Below are 24,196 nucleotides of genomic sequence, written 5' to 3'. Positions count from 1 at the left end.
AGAGGATCTGCAGAGAAGAATGGGAGAAATTCCCCAAATACAGGTGTGCCAAGCTTGGAGCGTCATACCCAAGAAGACTCGAGGCTGTAATCGCTGCTAAAGGTGCTTTAACAATGTACTGAGTAAAGGGTCTGAATATTATGTAAATGTGATATTTCCATTTGTAAAAGAATTAGCAAACATTTCTAAAAACCTGTTTTTGCTTTGTCATGATGGGTTATCATGTGTAGATTGATGAGGGGGAAAAAACGATTTAATCAATTTTAGTATAAGACTGTAACGTAACATAATATGGAATAATTCAAGGTCTGAATACTTTCCGAATGCACTACTGAGATGCCATTGTGCCTTGCAAAAGCCTGCAGATTGTCTTACATCATACAAATTCACAGTCTAGCCACAAAACAGAGGATTTAGGCTCAAAACTTGAATTGGGCAGGACTGTAGAGGAGTAGGTTGGCTACCTCTGGATGGAGAAAACAGATGAACAGTTCAAAATAATCCAGCCTCTCTACTTGCACAACTTGAGTCTGAACTCAGGTCTTCGTTGGCTACACACTAGTTAAAACTCCTATTTTCTCTCTCGCTCTTCAAATTGAGAGGCAACAGTGTAACAAGCTAATTAAACCACAGTTTTGACTGAGGTGTTGTCTACTATAATTTGCTTCCAGGTCAAAACACCACGTGATTGATACAAGTTTTCTGCCTCTGTTCAGCAGTCAGGGATCAGTCTGTCAAAAGGCGTTTTCAAAATCCCTGGCAGACACGCAAACAGAGCCAAGGGTCACAGTCCAGAGAAGGTTGATTCTCACACAAAGTCTGTCCATGTCATGCCCACCAGAAATTAATTGTCTTAAACACACACACACACAAAACAGGACAATTTTATTCCCAAAGGAGAATAAAATCATTCTGGAAAAGATACCTATTCGTTTGGACTTTTTTCTTGTCCTTTAATTATGTCAAAGGAAAGAAGAACCATTAGCTACAGTGACACATATTTCAACATTGTAGTTTTTTTTTAAAGGACGCAGAGTCATGAGAGAGTTGAGCAACAAACAAAAAATGTTGGCCAATGACAACACGCACAGGGAGTGACCAACGAGGAGGAAGTACCTCTTTTCAGCCTTTCCATTTTGAGAGCAGGAACTTTGACCTCTTTTTCATTTAACATACAAACAAAACCGAAAAAGAAATTAGAGACAGCATGGACCATGTCGGGGGGGACTGTACGTGCCAATTTCAAAGAGTGCATCATAGCGCCAATTTGACACGATCACTCAATCAATATCAAACAGAAACCAGTCACTTATTCCTATCCTGTACAAAATGCATAAAATACTTAAATCGATGCCCATAACCGTTGACAGTGCCCATGCTTGTAGACAGACACTAAATAAGAGTTCAATCAACATATTTATTCCATAGACAGACGTTCAAACTACCTCACAACATAAAATATCTGAACACTGCATTTTGTTTGTCAAGATATTAATAGGCTAGGCCAACATCTTGCAATATGCCTACTTAAAATGGCCTAAACTGTTGTCCCTCCAGTCTGAAACAGAAATACACCCCTCTTAGTCACCATGACCTTAACTGAAAACAGTCCGAAATCCCTCAGTAAATACTTAGCCTACATGGCCACAAGTCAACGTGGACGACATTCCCAAACTCTGGGGTTCATGCTGACCTTTATGGGTCTGTTTAGCAAGAGATGGGTGAAGTTCGGGAACTTCTCTTCAATCCAATAATAGCATGGTGCTATATTAGCAGTTAAAAGTTTAACAAACATAAGTACCAAAACATGAGTTGCATATTCAGAGAATAGGCCCCGCTCAAGTGGTCATTCACATTGCATCATTCCAACAACACACTCAGTGTTAGCACTTCCCATATGTAAGCCTAATAACATCAAGTCTTCCTAGACCTACTGCTGGGTAAAGAGGTGACTTCTAGACTTAGTCTTAGGACAGACAACGCAAATAGATACAGCACGTTTTGAATTAAGTTTACATTACTACATTATTACAGTACAACAAGCTAACTAAACAAAGGTGATCAACGCTGGCGTCATCTGTTACTGAGTATAAAAACTGCATGAACTGCAGTGTCTAACGTTGCTTTGCTTAAAAAGCTACATGACATCATATTTTTTTCTAATTAAACTAAGTAATCTGAACTGCAACATCCAACGTAATCAGAAGCCTGAACAGTGTTATGTAGATGGTGAGTGGATGGTTGTATAGATAGAAGAAATGGAAATTACAGTAAAAGGAATTACTGTAAGGCTTAAGAGTAAAGATTAAGTGATTAATTTACATTAAAAAAAAAATTACAACTAAATGCGAAACACAGTTTAACTTGGAAAAATGATAAGATTAGAATAGCACAAATGATTAATTCAGGTCAGAAAACAGATGAGCAAAGAATTAGTGCATCACAATGACGGTGAGAAGTACAGATTGCAGAATCTTAGAAAAAGTACAAAGCATAGTCCCAAAAGTCCAGGTCAATATTCCCAATGGCAAGCACCATTGCAGCAAGGCCAAAGTCGACGAGGACAAAAACATAATATCCTTATTTCAGACACTCTTTTCACAGAGTCCTTCATTTGACAGGATCAGCGCCAGATTCAACTTCCTCCAGTTAGAGATGAGGGGGGGTGAGGTGATCTTTGGGTGACCTTAGACCTCACCCAGTAGACTAGTCTCCTTCTGCTCCTCATGGACGGCAGGCTAGGAGTGGAACGCTCAGGAGCTTTTGGCTATTGATCCTGTAGGTCTAATATAACGCCCTGAACCCCACCGTCATTCTGGGACGTACCAGCATCACCCTCCTCCTCCTCCTCCTCCTCCTCCGCTGTCTGACTCTCTGGAATCTCTGGATCCTTCTCTACGGGAGGAGTGATCACATCATAGAGAAACGTGAAGAAGCCGTAAAACCAATCAGAGCCCTCCTCGGCTAAAATACCGAAGATTTCCTCTAGGGAATCTGCGTTTTCATTAGTAATTTCACCGCCATCTTTGGTCAAGCCTGACGAGAGAGAGAGGAGAAAAACAAGGGGGAGAGAAGAGGAGCAAGAGGATAGAGGATGGAGAGGGAAGAGAAATGAATAAAGTGGATGGTAATGCAGGAAAGAGAGAGGCGTATAAGTCGAATAGAAAAACGGCAAGAAAATACCCCCCCTTTAATAGTTGAGTGTAGCCCTCTTGAAAGTGTCGAATTATGAAATGTCGTTGCCAGCTATGTTCAGGAATTGTGGTCGGTAAGGTACAGTCATTTGTTCTGGTCTTTGATTGGTTTAGTCTTTATTAGTCCCTTTATTTATTAGGATACACAGGACAAGAGCTATTAGGCTAGGCATTGTGGGAAATGAGAAGTGTCAGTAATAAAGCAGTATTTTAGATACTGTACATGAGGCCAACGTTACAACCATAAGCAATATTGTTGGTTTTCAGCACAAATGCACAACAGAAATGTAGACTGTCGAAGTTAAATAACGCTGTGTAGATGCTGCCAGAGGACTTCAAGCTCTTTTGAGCCGTATACTAAATGAAATAGCTACTGCTGAACCACTCTGTGCAGGAGTACTTACATGGAACTATTTGTTTATTTGAAGTTTTACTACCAATTCATAGAGAACTTTTAACAAAGACTGGCGGTTTTTAAAGCCACCCATTTGAGTTTTTCCCCCATTGAAGTGAGCTCTAAGTAAGCTGCTCCCTCACGATGCCAGGACAGCGGAGTCAATCACCACCTTCCGTAGACACCTGAAACCCCACCTCTTTAAGGAATACCTGGGATAGGATAAAGTAATTCTTCTAACCCCCCCCCCTTTAAAAGATTTAGATGCACTATTGTAAAGTGGTTGTTCTACTGGATATTATAGGTGAATGCACCAATTTGTAAGTCGCTCTGGATAAGAGCGTCTGCTAAATGACTTAAATGTAAAATGTAAATGTTAAGTTCATGGCACTGGTACTCAAACACAAGAAAACCAAGTCAGTCATGAATGAGTAACATTTTAGAGGTCACAAAAAGGTCATTATTAGAAAATGCACTTGCCGAGTAGTACTTTGGCATCCTCCACATCGAAGTCGCCGTCGCCATCTGCGTCATACGCTGAAAGTTTACCTGCAAAAAGGAAATAGTCTTAAAGTCAGATCATAAACAATGTTCAGAGTACAGGCCTTTCCATCATGTCTAGGGGACATACACTTCCTCTGTAATTAGACAGTTAATAGGTAATTGGGATTCTTTAACGTGACACTTCACTACTTGCCAATGAAGTCATACCATGGTGTTCAGGGTGGAACCATATCATATCTACAGCTCAGCTCTGAATTCCTTCTGTATTTCTGAGAGGGAAGTTGTGGTCATGGTGATACTGCAGTATGTGTGTGTATATATATATATATATATATACACATACATATACACACTGCTGCAGTTCAGCAGTATCACCATGACCACAACTTCCCTCTCAGAAATACAGAAGGAATTCAGAGCTGAGCTGTAGATATGATATGGTTCCATATATATATATATATATATATGAAGCGGCAACCACTCGACTAGCCCTAGGCCTACCACAGCCAAACACAGGCAGCTTGATGTAGCTAACAAGTACACCCCCTGGATAGGACGCTAGTCCATCGCAGGGCCTTGATTAAATGAAGCTATACCTTCAATTTTCTTCTTCAAAATCAGATATGAGAAATAAAAAACATTCAGTATGAGTCAAAGCCTAATAAATAAAGGAACTAGTAAAAACAAACCAATCAAAAGACCAAGAAAAGCAACATCAACAAGCCATGCAACATACATGCCATTTAGCAGATACTTTAATCTAAAATAACTTAGTCATGCGTGCATACATTTTCATATGGGTGGTCCCAGAGGGAACATCAGTAAGACAAGTATGTTGTACTGCATATTGTTAAATCATTATTTTGAGGCATACTATAATGTAACCTATTCAAAACTAATAACAGATAGAATTGAAGATTGGTGATACATGCAAGTAAAGACCATACCTTGTAAAACCTCTGAAAAGTTAAAACGGAATTCCTTTGCTCTCTCTGCTTTGCAAGATTAAAAGACACACAGGAGCAGTTTGTTTAAAGGGACATCATCAATATCAAAAGTTAATGAAACAGTAACAGTATTACTTCATGTTACACATATTAAATTGGGTACTGAAATATAATTTTTTAAAACATTTTTACCAAACCCTCTTACTAATTTCAATAGGAATTCCTCTTTCCCCCTTAAATGTTCTTCTTCATAAGGTCATGGCCTTCTGTCAGCAACGGGTTTCTGTCTAAACCACATAATGCCTTCTCCGAAGTAAGTGCTGTTCTCATGCACCTACAGAACATCATCATCATCATCATCTATAGGGGATTACTCAATTTAGGCTAAACACTGCAGGTTGAAATGTAGCATACAAACTAGGGATGCACGATATAGCGGTAAGCAGATCGGAATAGTTGCTAAAAATGCCAACATCGGCCCGATGTGCAGTTTAACGCCGATGTGCAAAATTGATGTCAAAGCTGACGCGCATACCTACATAACGTAGGTAGATGACGTAATGACGCCACAAAAAACATAGCGCTAACGTGCAACACAGCATTCCTAACCTAGCCCACAATGTCTGCTGTGTGGATCGAGCAGTCAACAAGTCGAGCAGTCATTTGAAAGAGTAAGAAACAGGGTTAACGTGAAATGTTACAGACATAGCTGGACAAGATGGAAACGAACACAGTGACAGTGCACACCGAGGAAGAGAGGCCACAGACAGAGTTGAAACTTCACTGCTTGACATGTATGATGAAATCCTGGTTGAGACTGAACAAATGAACAATGAAACAGCACAGCAAGTAAGTGAAATAAATAGGTTTTGATTATGTTTTACTGGTAATGGGGACATTTGTAAATGCCAACAAAATAACTTTTTGGTCAGTGTGTGTGTTTCAACTATTTAACTGTACTAGAATGCTTAAAAAGGCTGTGGTTATTGGTATCGTTTTTTTTAGCAAGGAAAATTTCATATCGGTGCATCCCTAATACAAACACAACCCAATGCCCTAAATTTTACATGATATTATACTGTATATTGCAATACATACATTTTGTAACATTGTGCATTTTTATATTTAAATCGGATATAACTGAATTCTTATCTTATTGTAACACAAATGGCAAGAGTTTGTCAGATAACGCTTTATTATTTACAGCCTGTTGATAGTTAACAAGTCATTTCTCATTTAAAACAGTAGCCTGATTAAATAATACTTCCATGGTAATTACACGTTGGTTTCTTTGAAATTCATTGACATACCATTTTTTGCTAGTTAGTAGTTACCGATAGTGTGTAATTCTTAGAGGTGAGTATTGTAACCACAAAGGTTCCTTTGTGAATAACATGTCAATACCAGGTACCAGCTTAAACCGGGCTGTAAAATAAAACCTTACTGTAAATTGTAGGGATGTGGTGAGGTCAGGTGACTCACCGATGACATTGTCGTAGTCCACCAGGTCAAACCACACCACGGCCACGGAGCTCCAAACCCCCAGCAGAGCCAGCACCATGAACCAAGTGAAGATCTTTGTGCCGCTAAAACCACCACCACTAGCAGCAACAGTAGCCTCCGCTTTCACACCATTCTTGTTCACCACTGCTGCAGGCTTCACCTCTGGAAAAGAAAGGACACAATGAGTAGGTTAATCATTCTGACTGGAACATAGGCTACCGGGACATACATCTCAGTCATTCTGACTGGAGCATACTGTAGGCTACGCTACCGGGACATACATCTCAGTCATTCTGACTGGAGCATACTGTAGGCTACGCTACCGGGACATACATCTCAGTCATTCTGACTGGAGCATACTGTAGGCTACGCTACCGGGACATACATCTCAGTCATTCTGACTGGAGCATACTGTAGGCTACGCTACCGGGACATACATCTCAGTCATTCTGACTGGAGCATACTGTAGGCTACGCTACTGGGACATACAGTGCCTTGCAAAAGTATTCAGACCCCTTGGATTTCTTCACATTTTGTTGTGTTACAAAGTGTGATTTAAAATGGATTATTGCAATTTTTCATCAACAATCTACACAAAATATTATGCCATGTCAAAGTGGAAGATTATTTTAAATATATATATTTTTAAAGATTATTTCAAATGAACATCGTTGCATAAGTATTCAGCTCCCTGAATCAATACATGTTAGAAACACCTTTGGCAACAATTACAGCTGTGAGTCTTCTTGTGTAAGTCTATAAGAGCTGTGCACACCTGGATTGTGGTATATTTGCCCATTACGCTTTTAAAAAACGTGGAACTCTCAAGATGCTGGGGATCATGGCTAAACAGCAATTGTCAAGTCTTGCCATAGATTTTCAAGCAGATTTAAAAATGTAACTTGGGCCACAAAGGAACATTATCTTCTTGGTAAGCAACTCTAGTGTAGATTCGGCCTTGTATTGTAGGTTATTGTCCTGCTGAAAGGTGAATTTGACTCTGTCTCTTGTGTAAAGCAGACTGAAGCAAGTTCTCTCTAGGATTTTGCCTGTGCTTAGCTCCATCCAGTTTATTTTTATCCTGAAAACCTCCCCAGTAATTTTTGGAACTGTTAGAAGCAAATGAGAATGGGACCGTAATGATATTAATATTTATTTACCGACCTGACTAAAAAAGAACAGAGAAACTGGCATTTTACCCAATATGGTCTTAGAAATTAATGTATGCCAGTGTTTAAGCCTATGCAGTGTTTAAGCCTGGTCAATGACGACCAGCCAACAGCGCTGTAGAGATCACAATGATGTGTTAGACGTTTTTGATTTGTAATGAACCTGAGGGCTGCATGATACACTGAATCAAGTGCTTTCAGGGTAGTGGCTGAGACCTGCATACATATATATATATATATATATATATATATATATATATATATATATATATATATATATATATATATATATATAGTGCTGTCAAAAAGTATTTGCCCCGTTCCTGATTTATTTTTTTTGCACATTTGTCACACTTAAATGTTTCAGATCAAACACATTTTAATAACACAAAGATAAACGGCGTTTTGTGTTTACTTGGGTTAAGTGATACTTTTATTTATTAACAGAAAAAAGCTATCCAAACCATCATGGCCCTGTGTGACAAAGTAATTGCTCCCCCCTTAGTAAATTCATGATTTAACGTGGTTAAATCACATTTTTTGAAAGCTGAGTTCATTTTCACTAGCCACACCCAGGCCTGATTACTGCCAGACCTGTTGAATCAAGAAATCTCTTAAATAGAACCTGTCTGACAAAGTGAAGTAGGACAAAAGATCTCAAAAAGCAAGACATCATGCCACGATCCAAAGAAATTCAGGAACAGATGAGAAACAAAGTAATTGACATCTATCAGTCTGGAAAGGGTTACAAAGCCATTTCTAAAGCTTTGGGACTCCAGCGAACCATGGTGAGAGCCATTATCCACAAACGGAGAAAATTTGGAACAGTGGTGAACCTTCCCAGGAGTGGCTGGCCTACCAAAATTACCCCAAGAGCGCAGCAATGACTCATCCAAGAGGTCACAAAAGAACCCACAACATCTAAAAGAACTGCAGGCCTCACTTGCCTCAGTTAAGGTCAGTGTTCATGACTCAACCATAAGAAAGAGACTGGGCAAAAACAGCATCCATGGCAGAGTTCCAAGGCGAAAACCACTGCTGACCAAAAAGAACATAAAGGCTCGTCTCACTTTTGGCAAAAAAACATCTTGATGATCCCCAAGACCTTTGGGAAAATATTCTGTGGACTGACGAGACAAAAGTTGAACTTTATGGAAGGTGTGCGTCCCGTTACATCTGGTGTAAAAGTAACACAGCATTTCAGAAAAAGAACATCATACCAATAGTCAAATATGGTGGTGGTAGTGTGATGGTCTGGGGCTGCTTTGCTGCTTCAGGACCTGGACGACTTGCTGTGATTGATGGAACCATGAATTCTGCTCTCTACCAAAACATCCTGAAGGAGAATGTCCGGCCATCAGTTCGTGACCTCAAGCTGAAGTGCACTTGGGTTCTGCAGCAGGACAATGATCCAAAACACACCAGCAAGTCCACCTCTGAATGGCTTAAAAAAAAAAAAAAAAAATGAAGGTATTGGAGTAGTTCAAAAACCCTCCAATGTGGCTGAATTAAAACAATTCTGCAAAGAAGAGTGGGCCAAAATTCCCCCACAGCGATGTGAAAGACTCATTGCCAGTTATCACAAACGCTTGATTGCAGTTGTTGCTGCTGAGGGTGGCACAACCAGTTATTAGGTTTAGGGGGAAATTACTTTTTCACATAGAGCCATGAAGGTTCGGATAGCTTTTTTCCCTTAATAAAATCATCACTTAAAAACTGCATTTTGTGTTTACTTGGGTTATCTTTGTGTAATTAAATTTGTTTGATGATCTGAAACATTTAAGTGTGACAAATGTGCAAAAAAAATAAGAAATCAGGAAGGGTGCAAATACTTTTTCACAGCACTGTATAACATCACTAAAATCTAAAACTGCCAGTAATGTACATCGTACCAGCTCCTTCCTGGCCTCAAAAGAAAAACAAGCCTTATGCCGGTAATAAAAACCTATTCCCAGCTTTGTTGGGAATGGGCTCGTAAGTAAGCATTCCACGGTAAAGTCTACACCTGTTGTATTTGTTGTATTTGTATTGATTTGATTCCTTTGCAGTATTTCTTTAGTGCCTTGTTGCATACATGTTTTAGAATACTTTTATTCTGTATATATGTATTATTCTATTCACTCTGTTACTTAGGTCATTAATTGTGGAGTTACTACAATGTTGTTGATCCATCCTCAGTTCTCCCACTGAACGCTGTAGCGGTTTTAAAATGACCAATGGGATCATGGTAACATCCCTGAGCAGCTTCATTCCTGTTCAGAAGGACGATTCATGTCAACCCCTATTATTTCACAGTCAGTCCATGTAACATGTGATTTATTAAGCCAAACGTTATTGCTGAACTAATTTAGGCTATATTTTTGTTTATTTGTATTTGTTTATGCTAATGTTTCTTCCACTATGACATTACAGAGTATTTTGTATAGATTGGTAATCCCACTTTGTAACACAATAAAATGTGAAGAAATCCAAAGGGTCTGAATACTTTTACAAGGCACTGTATCTCATAGGGCAAAGATATTTGCTAACTGGACATATCGCAGTCATTTTGACTGGGCATATTTCAGTCATTGTGATTGAGAATTCTGAAAGAAAGTCAGTCTTTGCCCAGATGCTAGGGGTTAGTGAGAGCTGATCTGACTATGAGGAGGAGTGAGGGGGATGCTGCAGTCCAGTTAGAAAATAACCCTGCCTGGATCAAATGATGAATGACAGAGGAAGGCAGTAGGCCTAAAGGCCCCAGACCCTGACTGGTTCCACAGGCTGAACTCAAGGTCGGCCATAGTAGGTCCAGGCAAGTTACGTTTTACTATGACAGATAAAAGTTGTTGTACCTCTGAAATACAAGATGTCCCTGTATGAAGTCAAGGGGTGTGAATACTTTCCGAATCATTCAGAAAGTCTTCAGAGCCTTTAACTTTTTCCACTTTGTTATGTTTCAGCATTATTCTAAAATATGAAATAATTTTTCCCCCCCCCTCAATCTACACACAATACCCCATAATGACAAAGCAAAAACAGGTTAATACATTTTTTGCAAAATATATATTGAAATCACTTATTTACACAAGTATTCAGACCCTTTGCTATGAGAAACGAAATTGAGCTCAGGTGCATCCTGTTTCCATCGATCATCCTTGACGTTTCGACAACTTGGAGTCCACCTGTAGTAAATTCATTTGATTGGACATGATTTGGAAATGTGCACACACTTGTCTATATAAAAAGGTCCTACAGTTGACAGGGCATGTCAGAGCAAAAACCAAGCCATGAGGTCGAAGGAATTGTCCGTAGAGCTCCGAGAGAGGATTGTGTCGAGACACAGATCTGGGGAAGGGTACCAAAACATATCTGCAGCATTGAAGGTCCCCAAGAACACAGTGGCCTCCATCATTCTTAAATGGAAGAAATTTGGAACCACCAATACTCTTCCAAGAGCTGTCCACTCGGCCAAACTGAGCAATCGGGGGAGAAGGGCCTTGCTCAGAGAGGTAACCAAGAACCCGATGGTCACTCTGACAGAGCTCCAGAGTTCATCTGTGGAGATGGGACAACCTTCCAGAAGGACAACCATCTCTGCAGCACTCCACTAAATCAGGCCTTTATGGTAGAGTGGCCAGACGGAAGCCACTCCTCAGTAAAAAGCACATGACAGCCCGCTTGGAGTTTGCCAAAAGGCACCTAAAGGACTCAGACCATGAGAAACAAGATTCTCTGGTCTGATGAAACCAAGATTGAACTCTTTGGCCTGAATGCCAAGCGTCACGTCTGGAGGAAACCTGGCACCATCCCTACGGTGAAGCATGTTGGTGGCAGCATCATGCTGTGGGGGTGTTTTTCAGCGACAGAGACTGAGACCAGTTAGGGTCGAGGGAAAGATGAACAGTCGAAAGTACAGAGAGATCCTTGATAACCCGCTCAGGACCTCAGACTAGGGCCATGGTTCACCTTCCAACACGACAACGACCCTAAGCACACAGCCAAGACAATGCAGGTGTGGCTTCAGGACAAGTCTCTAACTGTCCTTGAGTAGCCCAGCCAGAGACCAGACTTGAACCTGTTCTAACATCTCTGGAGAGACCTGAAAATAGCTGTGCAGCGACACTCCCCATCCAACCTGACAGGGCTTGAGAGGATCTGCAGAGAACAATGAGAGGAACTCCCCAAATACAGGTGTGCCAAGCTTATAGCGTCATACCCAAGAAGACTCGAGGCTGTAATCGCTGCCAAAGGTGCTTCAACAAAGTACTGAGTAAAGGGTCTGAATACGTATGTAAAATGTGATTTCAGTTTAATTTTGATACATTTGCAAAACAATTCTAAACCTTTTTTTACTTTGTCATTATGGGGTATTGTGATGTCATTATGGGGTATTGTGATGTCATTATGGGGTATTGTGTGTAGATTGATGGGGGGAGGGGAAACAATATAATCAATTTTAGAATAAGGCTGTAACGTAACAAAATGTGAAAAAAGTCAAGGGGTCTGAATACTTTCCCGAATGCACGGTAGTGAGTGTGTGGTTTTTGTGTGGGAGTGTCAATGTAGTGTGATTGAGTGAGTACGGCAGGGATTGGCGAGGGAGCCACAAAAAATCTTAACACCATCACGAGGGGCCACAGTTGCTCGCAAGTCTGCGGATCCACATGTGCATACCCCCCAACACCACATTGCAAAACATTTTAGCAGATCCCTCGACAGCAGAGAATTTTTTATTTTGTTAATTCAGTGGAATTCTACAAAATTTTGCCATGTGGCGTAGAAGATTTTATAAAACACATTTCCTGCAATTCTACTCATTTTGCCATAGGATGGAGTGAAATGTGTGCAGTTTTTAATATGATATCTGAGTGAGACTAATTAACAAAATCAATGGGGGCCCCCGGACGGTAATTTGACCGTGATTACTAAATTTAGATTGGTAAATTAGTGTAGTGGTCAGCTACACTAATTTACCAATCTAAAATATTTTTGCTTACATGGGCTAATTGAGTGACTATCAGTGACTGACATAACAAGTGAAAAACTGATGAAGCACAAGAAAATTTCAAAATTGCACCTTGTGTATTCCACTATTGAGTCGAGACCCTGACTAAGTAAAGAAAAAAAAAGAAAAACATATATTTTTTAAATCAGTTGCTCATCCCTGGTCTAGTGAGTGTGCGTATGTATGGTCAGTCAGTGCAAGATTGGGTACCGTTATCTGCACTGACTAACTAATTGACCATTAATGGCTTGGAGGTAGAAGCGGTCTCTGAGCCTGTTGGCCTGAGAGCCGATGCTCTGGTACAGTTTTCTGGACGGTAGCAGAGGGAACAGTCTATGGCTTGAGTTGACAATTTTTCTGACCTTCCTCTGACATTTCCAACCAACACCACAGTTCTCACTCCAATAGATAATAATACATCGATATTCAGAATTCCTGAAATCTCAGCGTCAGCACAATATTATTAGATTCTTCAGGAGCTCTAGAACAAAATATTTAGCTGGTCTAGACATGATATTCCTGAAGACACAAATATTCTCTGATTGCCCCTATTGTAATCTAGTTAATCTGTCCAACAAATATGGGTTGTTCCCCAGTGCTTGGAAGTCTGCTGCAGTGATACCTGTTTTAAAATCTGGTGACCCAACTAGAGGTCGACCGATTATGATTCATCAACACAGATACCGATTATTAGAGGACCAAAAAAAGCCGATGCCTCGGCCGGTTTATTTATTTATTTATTTATTTATTTATTTATTTATTTATTTATTTATTTATATACACATATAAAATAATGACAATTACAACAATACTGAATGAACTTTTATTTTAACTTACTATAATACATAAATAAAATCTATTTAGTCTCAAATAAATAATGACACGTTCAATTTGGTTTAAATAATGAAAAAACAAAGTTGGAGAAGAAATTAAAAGTGCAATCAATATGTGCCATCTAAGAAAGCTAACATTTATATTCCTTGCTCAGAACATGAACACATGAAAGCTGGTGGTTCCTTTTAACATGAGTCTTCAATATTCCCAGGTAAGAAGTTTTAGGTTGTAGTTATTATAGGAATTATAGGACCATTTCTCTCTATACCATTTGTATTTCATATACCTTTGACTATTGGATGTTCTAATAAGCACTTTTAGTATTGCCAGCCTAATCTCAGGAGTTGGTAGGCTTGAAGTCATAAACAGAGCTTTGCTTCAAGCATTGCTAAGAGCTGCTGGCAAACACAGGAAAGTTTGAATGAATGCTTACGAGCCTGCTGCTGCCTACCACCGCTCAGTCAGACTGCTCTATCAAATCATAGACTTAATTATAATAATAAACACACAAATATGAGTGTTAGGTCATTAATATGGTCAAATCCAGAAACTATCATTTCGAAAACAAAACATTTATTCTTTCAGTGAAATACGGAACCGTTCTGTATTTTATCAAATGGGTGGCAAGCCGAAGTCTAAATATTGCTGTAACATTGCACAACCTTAAATGTCATAATTATGTACAATTTTGGCAAATTAATTACGGTCTTTGTTGGGAAGAAATGATCTTCACACAGATCGTAACGAGCCAGGCGTCCCAAACTGCTGCATATACCGACTCTGCTTGCACTGAACGCAAGAGAAGTGACACAATATCCCTAGTTAATATTGCCTGCTAACATGAATTTATTTTAACTAAATATGCAGGTTTAAAAAAAGATATACACTTGTGTATTGATTCTAAGAAAGGCATTGATGTTTATGGTTAGGTACATTGGTGTAACGATTGTGTTTTTTTTTCACGAATGCGCTATTGTTAAATCAGCACCCGTTTGGCGAAGATGAAGTAGGTTGTGATTCGATGATAAATTAACAGGCACCGCATTGATTATATGCAACGCAGGACAAGCTAGTTAAACTAGTAATATCATCAACCATGTGTAGTTAACTAGTGATTATGTTAAGATAGTTTTTTTATAAGAAGTTTAATGCTAGCTAGCACCTTGGCTCCTTGCTGCACTCGCGTAACAGGTGGTCAGCCTGCCACAGAGTCTCCTCGTGGATTGCAATGTAATCGGCGTCCAAAAATGCCGATTACCAAGTGTTATGAAAACTTGAAATCGGCCCTAATTAAAAATCGGCCATGCCGATTAAATCGGTCGACCTCTAGACCCAACACTGGTGGAAAATTACAGACCTCTAAGCATTCTTGCAGTGCTATCAAAAGTAGCTGAAAGATTGGTGACTGATCACCTTATTCAGTGCAATGCTATACATCAAATGCAATTTGGATTCAGAACTAACTATTCTACCGAAACAGCCAATTGCTATTTTCTGGAGTGCATTAAATCTAAACTGGACATAGATGAAGTTGGCACAATCTTTTTGGATCTTAAAAAAGCCTTTGATACTGTGAATCATGAGGTCCTCCTATCCGAACTATCCTCCCTTAATGTGTCCACTGAAGTCATTAGTTGGATGTATTCCTATCTGACAAACAGAAGTCAAAGGGTTCGTTTGGGGGACACTCTTTACTATAACATTGTCGTTCCACAAGGGTCAATATTAGGCCCCTTCTGTTCACAATCTATATAAATGATCTCCCACTGGCTTGCCCACAAGTTAACATGTAGATGTATGCAGACGATACAGTTCTGTATGTACACTCAAAAAAATAGACAACTGGTTGTTAACAACTTAACTGAAGCTATGGTACATGTTTCTAAATGGATAACTAAGTCTTGCCTGCATTTAAATATCGACAAGAATGTATGTACTTCTCAAGGGCCTCCCGGGTGGCGCAGTGGTCTAAGGCTGTGCCACCAGAGATTCTGGGTTCGAGCCCAGGCTCTGTCGCAGCCGGCCGCGACGGGAGGTCCATGGGGCGACGCACAATTGGCCCAGCGTCGTCCAGATTAGGGAGGGTTTGGCCGGCAGGGATATCCTTGTCTCATCGCGCACTAGCTACTACTACCTGTGGCGGGCAAGGCGCAGTGCACGCTGACCAGGTCGCAAGGTGTACGGTGTTTCCTCCGACACATTGGTGCGGCTGGCTTCTGGGTTGGATGTGCATTGTGTCAAGAAGCGGTGCGGCTAGGTTGGGTTGTGTTTCGGAGTACGCATGGCTCTCGACCTTCTCCTCTCCCGAGTCCGTACGGGAGTTGCAGCGATGAGACAAGACTAACTACTACCAATTGGATATCACAAAATTGGGGAGAAAAAAGGGGTAAAATAAATAAATAAATAAATAAATAATGCATGTACTTCTCTAAGGAATCCATTAATTCTTCCCAACGAGCTGTTCTTGTTAATGGGGAGAATATGAAAGTTGTGTCTAACTTCAAGTATCTTGGTGTCATTTTGGACTCCAACTTGACATTTAAGAAACATGTGAAGGTGGTTAACACGGTTAAGTTTGGATTGTCCAGCTTTAGGTTTATAAAGACCTTTCCTTCCTCTGGAGGCCGCCAAACTATATATGCATGCAATGATCTTCTCACATTTGAGATATTGCCTCACATGCTGATCACAAGCAGGAGCTACTATTCTGAAAACACTCTAATCACTTAAGTTTTTTATAACAAACCAAACAGTTACCACCATTGTCATATCATTTACAAACATCATTTATTTAGTCTGGATAGCTTTAAGCAGTATGTAGATGCAAGCCTTGTCTTTAAGATCCTGCATGGTCTTGCCCCTCCACCCCTATGCCGGCATATCATGCTCAAGGAAAGCACCTCCAGGATAACAAGGGCAGTGACTAGAGGAGATTGCGTTGTTCCTTTTGGACACAGTAAAAAAAACATTTTTTTAAATTAAATTGAAAAAATAAATAAATAAAAATCGGCCAATCAGCCTTCTCTATTAGATCAACAATAAACTGGAATGCAATGCCCATGGACTTGAGTAGCTGCACTGATTATTGTACTTTTAAATTGAAAACATGGCTAAAATCTATCCAAACCTGTACACGAGTTATCCGCGCTACCTCATATGTAAGACAACAGTTGATGATAGTGTTGTTGTTGTTGTTAGAATGATATTTCTGGATGTATGGTATTTGTATTTTGTATTGTGGCTGTGTAATTGTCTTTAGCTGCCCTGGGACTACGGGTGCAAATTAGCTTTTGGCTAACCCCGGCAAATTTACATGGATGTTGCATTATTGATGTTGATTAATGTGCATTATCCCCAATAAATAAAACAAACTGCCTGATATGGTAGTGCTGGATGGCACGGATCTCGGCCCCAGTGACGTACTTAGCTGTCCTCACCATCCTCTGGAACTCTTTTGGGGTCAAAGGCAGTACATTTCAAATTCCAAGCGGTGATGCAGCCAGTTAAGATTTTTTGAGGATCCGAGGGCCCATGCCAAATCTTTTTAGCCTCCTGAGGGGCAAGAGGTGCTGCTGTGTCCTCTTCATGACAGTGTTGGTGTGTGTTGACCATGTTAAGTCCTTAGTGATGTGGACGCCAAGGAACATGAAGCTCTGGCCCGCTCGATAGCGGCATGCTCTGCCCTCATTCCGCTATAGTCCAATATTAGTATCTAACGGATATGGGCAATTTTCTGGATATGATGAGAGTATTTTTTGTAATTACTTGTAAAAAGAATTATAATAATTGTGTGCCACGCATCTTTCAATTAGTCATGTGCGAGGTTCTACATGGTCTAAATTGGTCAACTGGCTAGTTTGTCTGTCTGTAAAGAGAAGGGGCGTTGTTAAAATCAAATTTTATTGGTCACATACGTGTTTAGCAGATGTTATTGCGGGTGTAGCGAAATGCGTGTGCTTCTAGTTCCGACAGTGCAGCAATATCTAACAAGTAATATCTAACAATTTCACAACAACTACCTAATACACACAAATCTAAGTAAAGGAATGGAATTAAGAATATATAAATATAAGGACGAGAACCTGCTGCTCCGATTGGATAGAGTGAAGCTGCATTTCTCCGTCCAATAGTTTCATAATTTCGCGCTCCACCTAATCTGCAGTGAGAACGTGCAGGGAGGTATTTTGCTAATATATTTAGGCATGTTAAAAACACATTTTCCAATCACGAGTATTAGCTGATCTGATTATCAACTGTCAATTTACAGATAGGACTACTAGTAGGGATGCACGATATATCGGTGAACATATCGTAAAATCAGCCGATATTAGCTAAAAATGCAAACATCGGTATCAGCCGATGTCTAGTTTAACGCCCGATGTGCAAAACCGATGTCAAAGCTGGCACGCATACCTATACAACGAAGGTGCATGACGCAATGATGCGCGCTATACGTGCAACACAGCATTCCTAAACTAGCCCACTATGTCTGCTGTGTGGATCGAGCAGTCAACAAGTCAAAATTCCAGCGCGACAACTCAAAGGTGAAACCTAATAAAGCCAAGATAATGGAATTCATTGCCCTTGACATTCAACCAGTCTCTGTCGTGGGTGATGTTGGCTTTCGCCGACTGGTCGAGCCCCGGTTAACACCACAAAGTGCGCTATTTTTCCGATGTTGCCCTACCGGAGTTACACAATAATAGCGTCACTGCTATTAGCTTCACGACATACATACTTTGGAACGCTGTTTGAGCCTTTGCGTGTCAAAAAAAGGATACAGTGGCACTGTCAAAGCTGTACAAAAAAAGTCTGCAAACACATACCATGAACGATGTGTTTACAATACAGCGTTGGTAATAACGCATTATTTGTTCGACCGCAACGTCTGGGGTAGCTAGCTTTAGCTTGGTACCTAGCTAGCACCAATACAACCAGGCTGAAAACGATGACCAGTAAAAACTGCAGTCATTTTCATTATTCTTAGCAATGATTTAGGAATCCTTGTAAGTAAGTATAAGCTAGGTAGCCACTTGTTGTTCACCTATTGAAATTGAACTTCAGTTCATGAAAATAAATGGCTAGCCAGCTACTTCACCCTGTTGCCCAAAGCTAACGTTATAAGCAGCCAGCTAGCGTCATCTGGCTAGTGAGCTCGACTGGACTGTGTTGTGAAGCTAGCCACAATAAGGATTAGGCACAATACTGAAATTTGTGGTTTGCCTTCAAAATAAAATATGTCATTGACAGGGTTGCAAATGAATACAAATATTCAAATTATGCCATACTTTTATTTTGAAGGCTACCCGCAAAGTCCGCTGTTGTGGCTAAAATCCTTATTGTGGCTAGTTTCACATAGATGGGTCCGACCACCATTAATCAAATAAGAACCGTCTCATAAATTAGGGTTATTTTAGATGATGAAACCTAGCTAACTATAGCTACTGAAACAGATTATATGTTGTGTTATTTGAAGTGTATCTTTTTTGACACGCAAAGACCCAAACGCCATTCCATAGAAATCCTGGTTGAGAATGAAATGACTGAACAACGAAACAGCACAACAAGTAAGTGAAAGAAATAGGTTTTGATTATGTTTTACTGATAATGGGGACATGTGTAAATGCCAACAAATTAACATTTTGGTCAGTGTGGTGTGTGTGTGTAACCTTTATTTAACTAGGCTTGTCAGTCAAGAATAAATTCTTATTTACAGTGACAGCCCAGACAATGCTGGGCCAATTGTGCGCCGCCCTATGGGACTCCCAATCACGGCCGGATGTGATAGCCTGGATTCGAACCAGGGACTGTAGTGACACCTTTTCCACTGAGATGCAGTGACTCAACACACACACACACACACACAGATGCAGTGGTCTAACTATTTAACTGTACTAGAATGCTTAAAAGGTCGCATTTTTTTTATATCGTATCGGGGAGGAAAATATCAGATATTGGTATCGGCCAAAAATGTCTTATCGGTGCATCACTAATTACTAGTATGGCCATGTCAGCACACCACTACTAAGCACACACCCCTGAGGGGCCCCCGTGTTGAGGGTCAGTGTGGCGGAAGTGTTGTTGCCTACCCTCACCACCTAGGGCCGGCCCGTCAGGAAGTCCAGGATCCAGTTACAGAAGGGGGGGTTCAGTCCCAGGGTCCCTAGCTCGGTGATGAGCTTGGAGGGGACTATGGTGTTGAACGCTGAGCTGTAGTCTATGAACAGCATCCTCACTGAGCCATTTCCCCTCTTGTCCAGGTGGGAGAGGTCAGTGTGATTGCAATTGAGATTGTGTCATCTGTGAATCTGTTGGGGCGGAAGGCAAATTGTAGTGGGTCCATGGTTCTGGGATGATGGTGTGTGTCATGACTAGCCTTTCAAAGCACTACATAATTACAGATGTGAGAGCTACAGGGCGATAGACATTTAGGCAGGTTACCTTGGAACCTCTCTTGGGAACAGGATCAGCTTGAAACATGTTGGGATTATAGACTGGGACAAGAGATTGAAAAATAGTCTGAAAACATCTCTACGTAAGTGGAGTTTTCAGTGAGACCCTGGGAATGTTCCACCTCTAACAGTTAAATAAATATATATTTTTAAATACAGTAGAGGGGTAGTGTCACATCATACTTTGTGACATTGGCTATTCACGAGGAAACTAGATAGCAGAGAGTTGATATTGAATAAAACCATCACCTCTTGTTTTGGATGTGTAAAGAAACAATGTGATAATCAACTAGAAAATAAATGGTCAATAGATAACGGTCTTGATGGATCCTCAAGAGGTTAACTCAATTAAGAAGTTTATGAAACATTGAAGTAGACCAAGACTACATTGTATTGCCATTTCTGGGAGTGATCATATTCACACACCAAAATAGGCCCATCTCAAACTGGACAGATCAATTAGGCTTACCATATCAGAAACCATATCAGAAACGTGCCTTAGACAGCTTTGGCAAAACTGATCAAATGGAGGGCACTGTACAGAAGCACAAGCTCCGCAGGAACAGGTGAAACCAATGAGAGAGGCACTGCAATAGCTCAGATTTACCAGCTAGATTTACAAATCACAATTCCTCCATAGAAGGAAAATAAGAAGTTCTGGTGCCAGGGAAACAGATGTGGCCACAACATGAACAGGTACTGTAGTCATAGTGCTGTAAATAGAACTATACAACCACAAATAGAGTGATGGTGACAATATGACCTGATGGAGAGGTGGGGAGAGCTAGAGCGAGGAAGATCATGAGTGTGAACAGGTGTTGTTATTCAACTACTAAAGGCTCCAAAGAAACAAGGTTGAAACACACACAGCTACCCTACTCTAACTGTATAAGTTCAAGAGTATTGCTGTAGACAAGGTCACATTCTTCAGATGCAAACAGTACAACAAAAATACTCTGGCCTAAGTCACAAATAACATATCCTACGTTTCTGACAGTATCCAAGCCATGACAAGTCACTATGTTCTATATATAGTCCTTTTAAATATTTAGCGCGCACACACACACACACTACCAGTCAAAAGTTGATATACCTACTCATTCCAGGTTATTTATTTTTTATTATTTTCTATACTGTAGAATAATAGTGAAGACATCAAAACTATGAAATAACACATTTGGAATCATGTAGTAACAGAAAAAAAAGTGTTAAACAAATATTAAATATATTTTATATACTTCTTCAAAGTAGCCACCCTTTGCCTTGACGACAGCTTTGCACACTTTTGGCATTCTCTCAACATGCTTCATAAGGAATGCATTTCAATTAACACGTGTGCCTTATTAAAAGTTAATGTGGAATTTCTTTCCTTCTTAATGCATTTCAGCCAATCAGTTGTGTTGTGACAAGGTAGGGGTGGTATACAGAAGATAGCCTTATTTGGTAAAAGACCAAGTCCATATTATGGCAAGAACAGCTCAAATAAGCAAAGAGAAACGACAGCCCGTCATTACTTTAAGACATGAAGGTCAGTCAATCTGGAAAACTTCAAGAACTTTGAAAGTGCAGTCGCAAAAACCATCAAGCACTATGATGAAACTGGCTCTCATGAGGACCGCCACAGGAAAGGAAGACCCAGAGTTACCTCTGCTGCAGAGGATAAGTTCATTAGAGTTACCAGCCTCAGATTGGAGCCCAAATAAATGCTTCAGAGTTCAAGTAACAGACACATCTCAACATCAACTGTTCAGAGAAGATTGTGTGAATCAGGCCTTCATGGTCGAATTGCTGCAAACAAACCACTACTAAAAGGACACCAATATGAAGAAGAGACTTGCTTGGGTCAAGAAACATAAGCAAATGGACATTAGACCGGTGGAAATCTGTCCTTTGGTCTGATGAGTCCAAATGTGATATTTTTGGTTCAAACAGCCGTGTCTGTGTGAGACGCAGAGTAGGTGAACGGATGATCTCCGCATGTGTGGTTCCCACCATGAAGCCTTGAGGAGGAGGTGTGATGGTGGGGGGTGCTTTGCTGGTGACACTGTCTGTGATTTATTTAGAATTCAAGGCACACTTAACCAGCATTGCTACCACAGCATTCTGCAGCGATACACCATCCCATTTGATTTGCGCTTAGTGGGACTATCATTTGATTTTCAACAGGACAATGACCCAAAACACACCTCCAGGCTGTGTAAAGGCTATTTGACCAAGAAGGAGAGTGATGGAGTGCTGCATCAGATGACCTGATTAGAATCTCATATATATTTTGATTTGTTTAACACTTTTGTTACTACATGATTCCAAGTGTAATTCAAAGTTTTGAAGTCTTCACTATTATTCTACAAGGCTGACACACCCATTCTGGTGCTATACGGGCACTACCATCTTCTCACTAGATTGGTGGAGTAGTGTTTTATTGGCTTACAAACTTCCAACCATTTAACCTAGTCTAAATATGTTGATACCATACCTTAACGACAATGTGCAATACATGGCACTCTCTCGACTGCTTCCAACAATGGGGCACGCAATACGCTAGTTGCCATGATACAGAAGCCAGCAATGCAATTTGAAACGTCACAATCATCATTACACAAGCAGTGTACAAAACATATTGAGTTGCACCACGTTTTGCCCTCAGAACAGCCTCAATTTGTCGGGGCATGGACTCTACAAGGTGTCGAAAGCGTTCCAACGGGATTTGGTATTTTATTAGGATCCTCATTAGCTGTTGCGAAAACAGCAGCTATTCTTCCTGAGGTCCACACAAAACATGAAATAATACAGAACATTAATATACAAAAACAGCTCAAGGACAGAACTACATCAATTAAAAAAAGGCCCACGTAGTCTATATATTAATACACACAAACTATCTAGGTCAAATAGGGAAGAGGTGTTCTGCCATGTGGCGTTGCTTTATCTGGGGGGTTTTAAACCAGGTTTGCTGTTTATTTGAGCAATATGATAAGGAACAGAGTTTGTTCTGGATTTGGGGACTGAAAAGACCCCTGGTGGCATGTCTGGTTGAGTAAGTGTGTGTCAGAGCTGTGTGTAAGTTGACTATGTAAATAATTTGGGATTTTCAACATATTAATGGTTCTTATAAAAAGAAGTGATGCAGTCAGTCTCTCCTCAACTCTTAGTCAAGAGAGACTGGCATGCATAGTATTTATATCAGCCCTCTGATTACAATGAAGAGCAAAATGTGCTGCTCTGTTCTGGGCCAGCTGCAGCTTAACTAAGTCTTTGTTTGCACATGACTGGACAATAATCAAGATAAGACAAAACTAGACCCTGCAGGACTTGATTTTTGGAGTGTGGTGTCAAAAAAGCAGAACATCTCTTTATTACAGCCAGACCTCTCCCCAGCTTTACAACCATTGAATCTATACGTTTTGACCATGAAAGTTTACAATCTAAGGTAACACCAAGTTATTTAGTCTCCTCAACTTGTTCAACAGCCACATCATTCATTACCAGATTCAGCTGAGGTCTAGAACTTAGGGAATGACTTGCACCAAATACAATGCTCTTAGTTTTAGAGATGTTCAGGACCAGTTTTATTACTGGCCACCCATTCCAAAACAGACTGTAACTCTTTGTTAAGGGTTTCAGTGACATCATTAGCTGTGGTTGTAGAGGCGTATATGGGATTCTGTCCCATGTTGACTCCAATGATGCCCATAGTTGTCAAGATGTCCTTTGGGTGGTGGACCATTCTTGATAGACGCGGGAAACTGTTGAGCATGGAAAAACCCAGCAGCATTGCAGCTCTTGACACACGAGCCTGGCACCTACTACCATACCCAAGGGAACTCAACCTACTACCATACCAAAGGCACTTCAATATTTTGTCTTGCCCATTCACCCTCTGAATGGCACACGTACACAATGCATGTCTCAAAGCTTTTAAAAAAATCCTTCTTTAACCTGTCTCCTCCACTTCATCTACACTGATTGAAGTGGATTTAACAAGTGACATCAATAAGGGATCATAGCTTTCACCTGGTTAGTCCATGTCATGGAAAGAGTTCCTGACATTTGGTACACTCAGTGTATTTCAGCCATCATGACAGAAGACTATAATGACTTCCTCTAAGGCCATTGGCTAATCTTCATGTGTTTATAAAAAATATAAAGGTTATCGACTAATCATAATTTGTGTTAACCAAATAATCATCATCAACTTTTTCAATAGGCGAG

General features: G+C 40.3%; 1 protein-coding gene across 7 annotated transcripts in view; it reads right to left on the bottom strand.

Annotated features, from left to right (window-relative positions):
- Positions 1-24,196, bottom strand: part of LOC115150347 (aspartyl/asparaginyl beta-hydroxylase) — a 50,129-nt gene that overhangs the window by 24,536 nt on the left and 1,397 nt on the right. For 6 of the 7 annotated variants that reach the window (XM_029693543.1, XM_029693552.1, XM_029693576.1 and 3 more), the window contains exons 2-4: positions 6,522-6,704; positions 5,040-5,084; positions 4,069-4,137 (exon numbers count right to left, since the gene is read on the bottom strand). In XM_029693543.1, coding sequence (XP_029549403.1) covers positions 4,069-4,137; positions 5,040-5,084; positions 6,522-6,704 — 297 coding nt within the window. Of the gene's footprint in view, positions 1-1,026; positions 3,037-4,068; positions 4,138-5,039; positions 5,085-6,521; positions 6,705-24,196 lie in introns of those variants that run through there. The other variant, XM_029693594.1, reaches the window with a different exon arrangement.

This window comes from Salmo trutta, chromosome 2, assembly GCF_901001165.1.
Source record: "Salmo trutta chromosome 2, fSalTru1.1, whole genome shotgun sequence".
NCBI lineage: Eukaryota > Metazoa > Chordata > Actinopteri > Salmoniformes > Salmonidae > Salmo > Salmo trutta.
The sequence above is the reverse complement of the archived record's forward strand: the minus strand, read 5'-3'. Positions and strand labels throughout refer to the sequence as shown.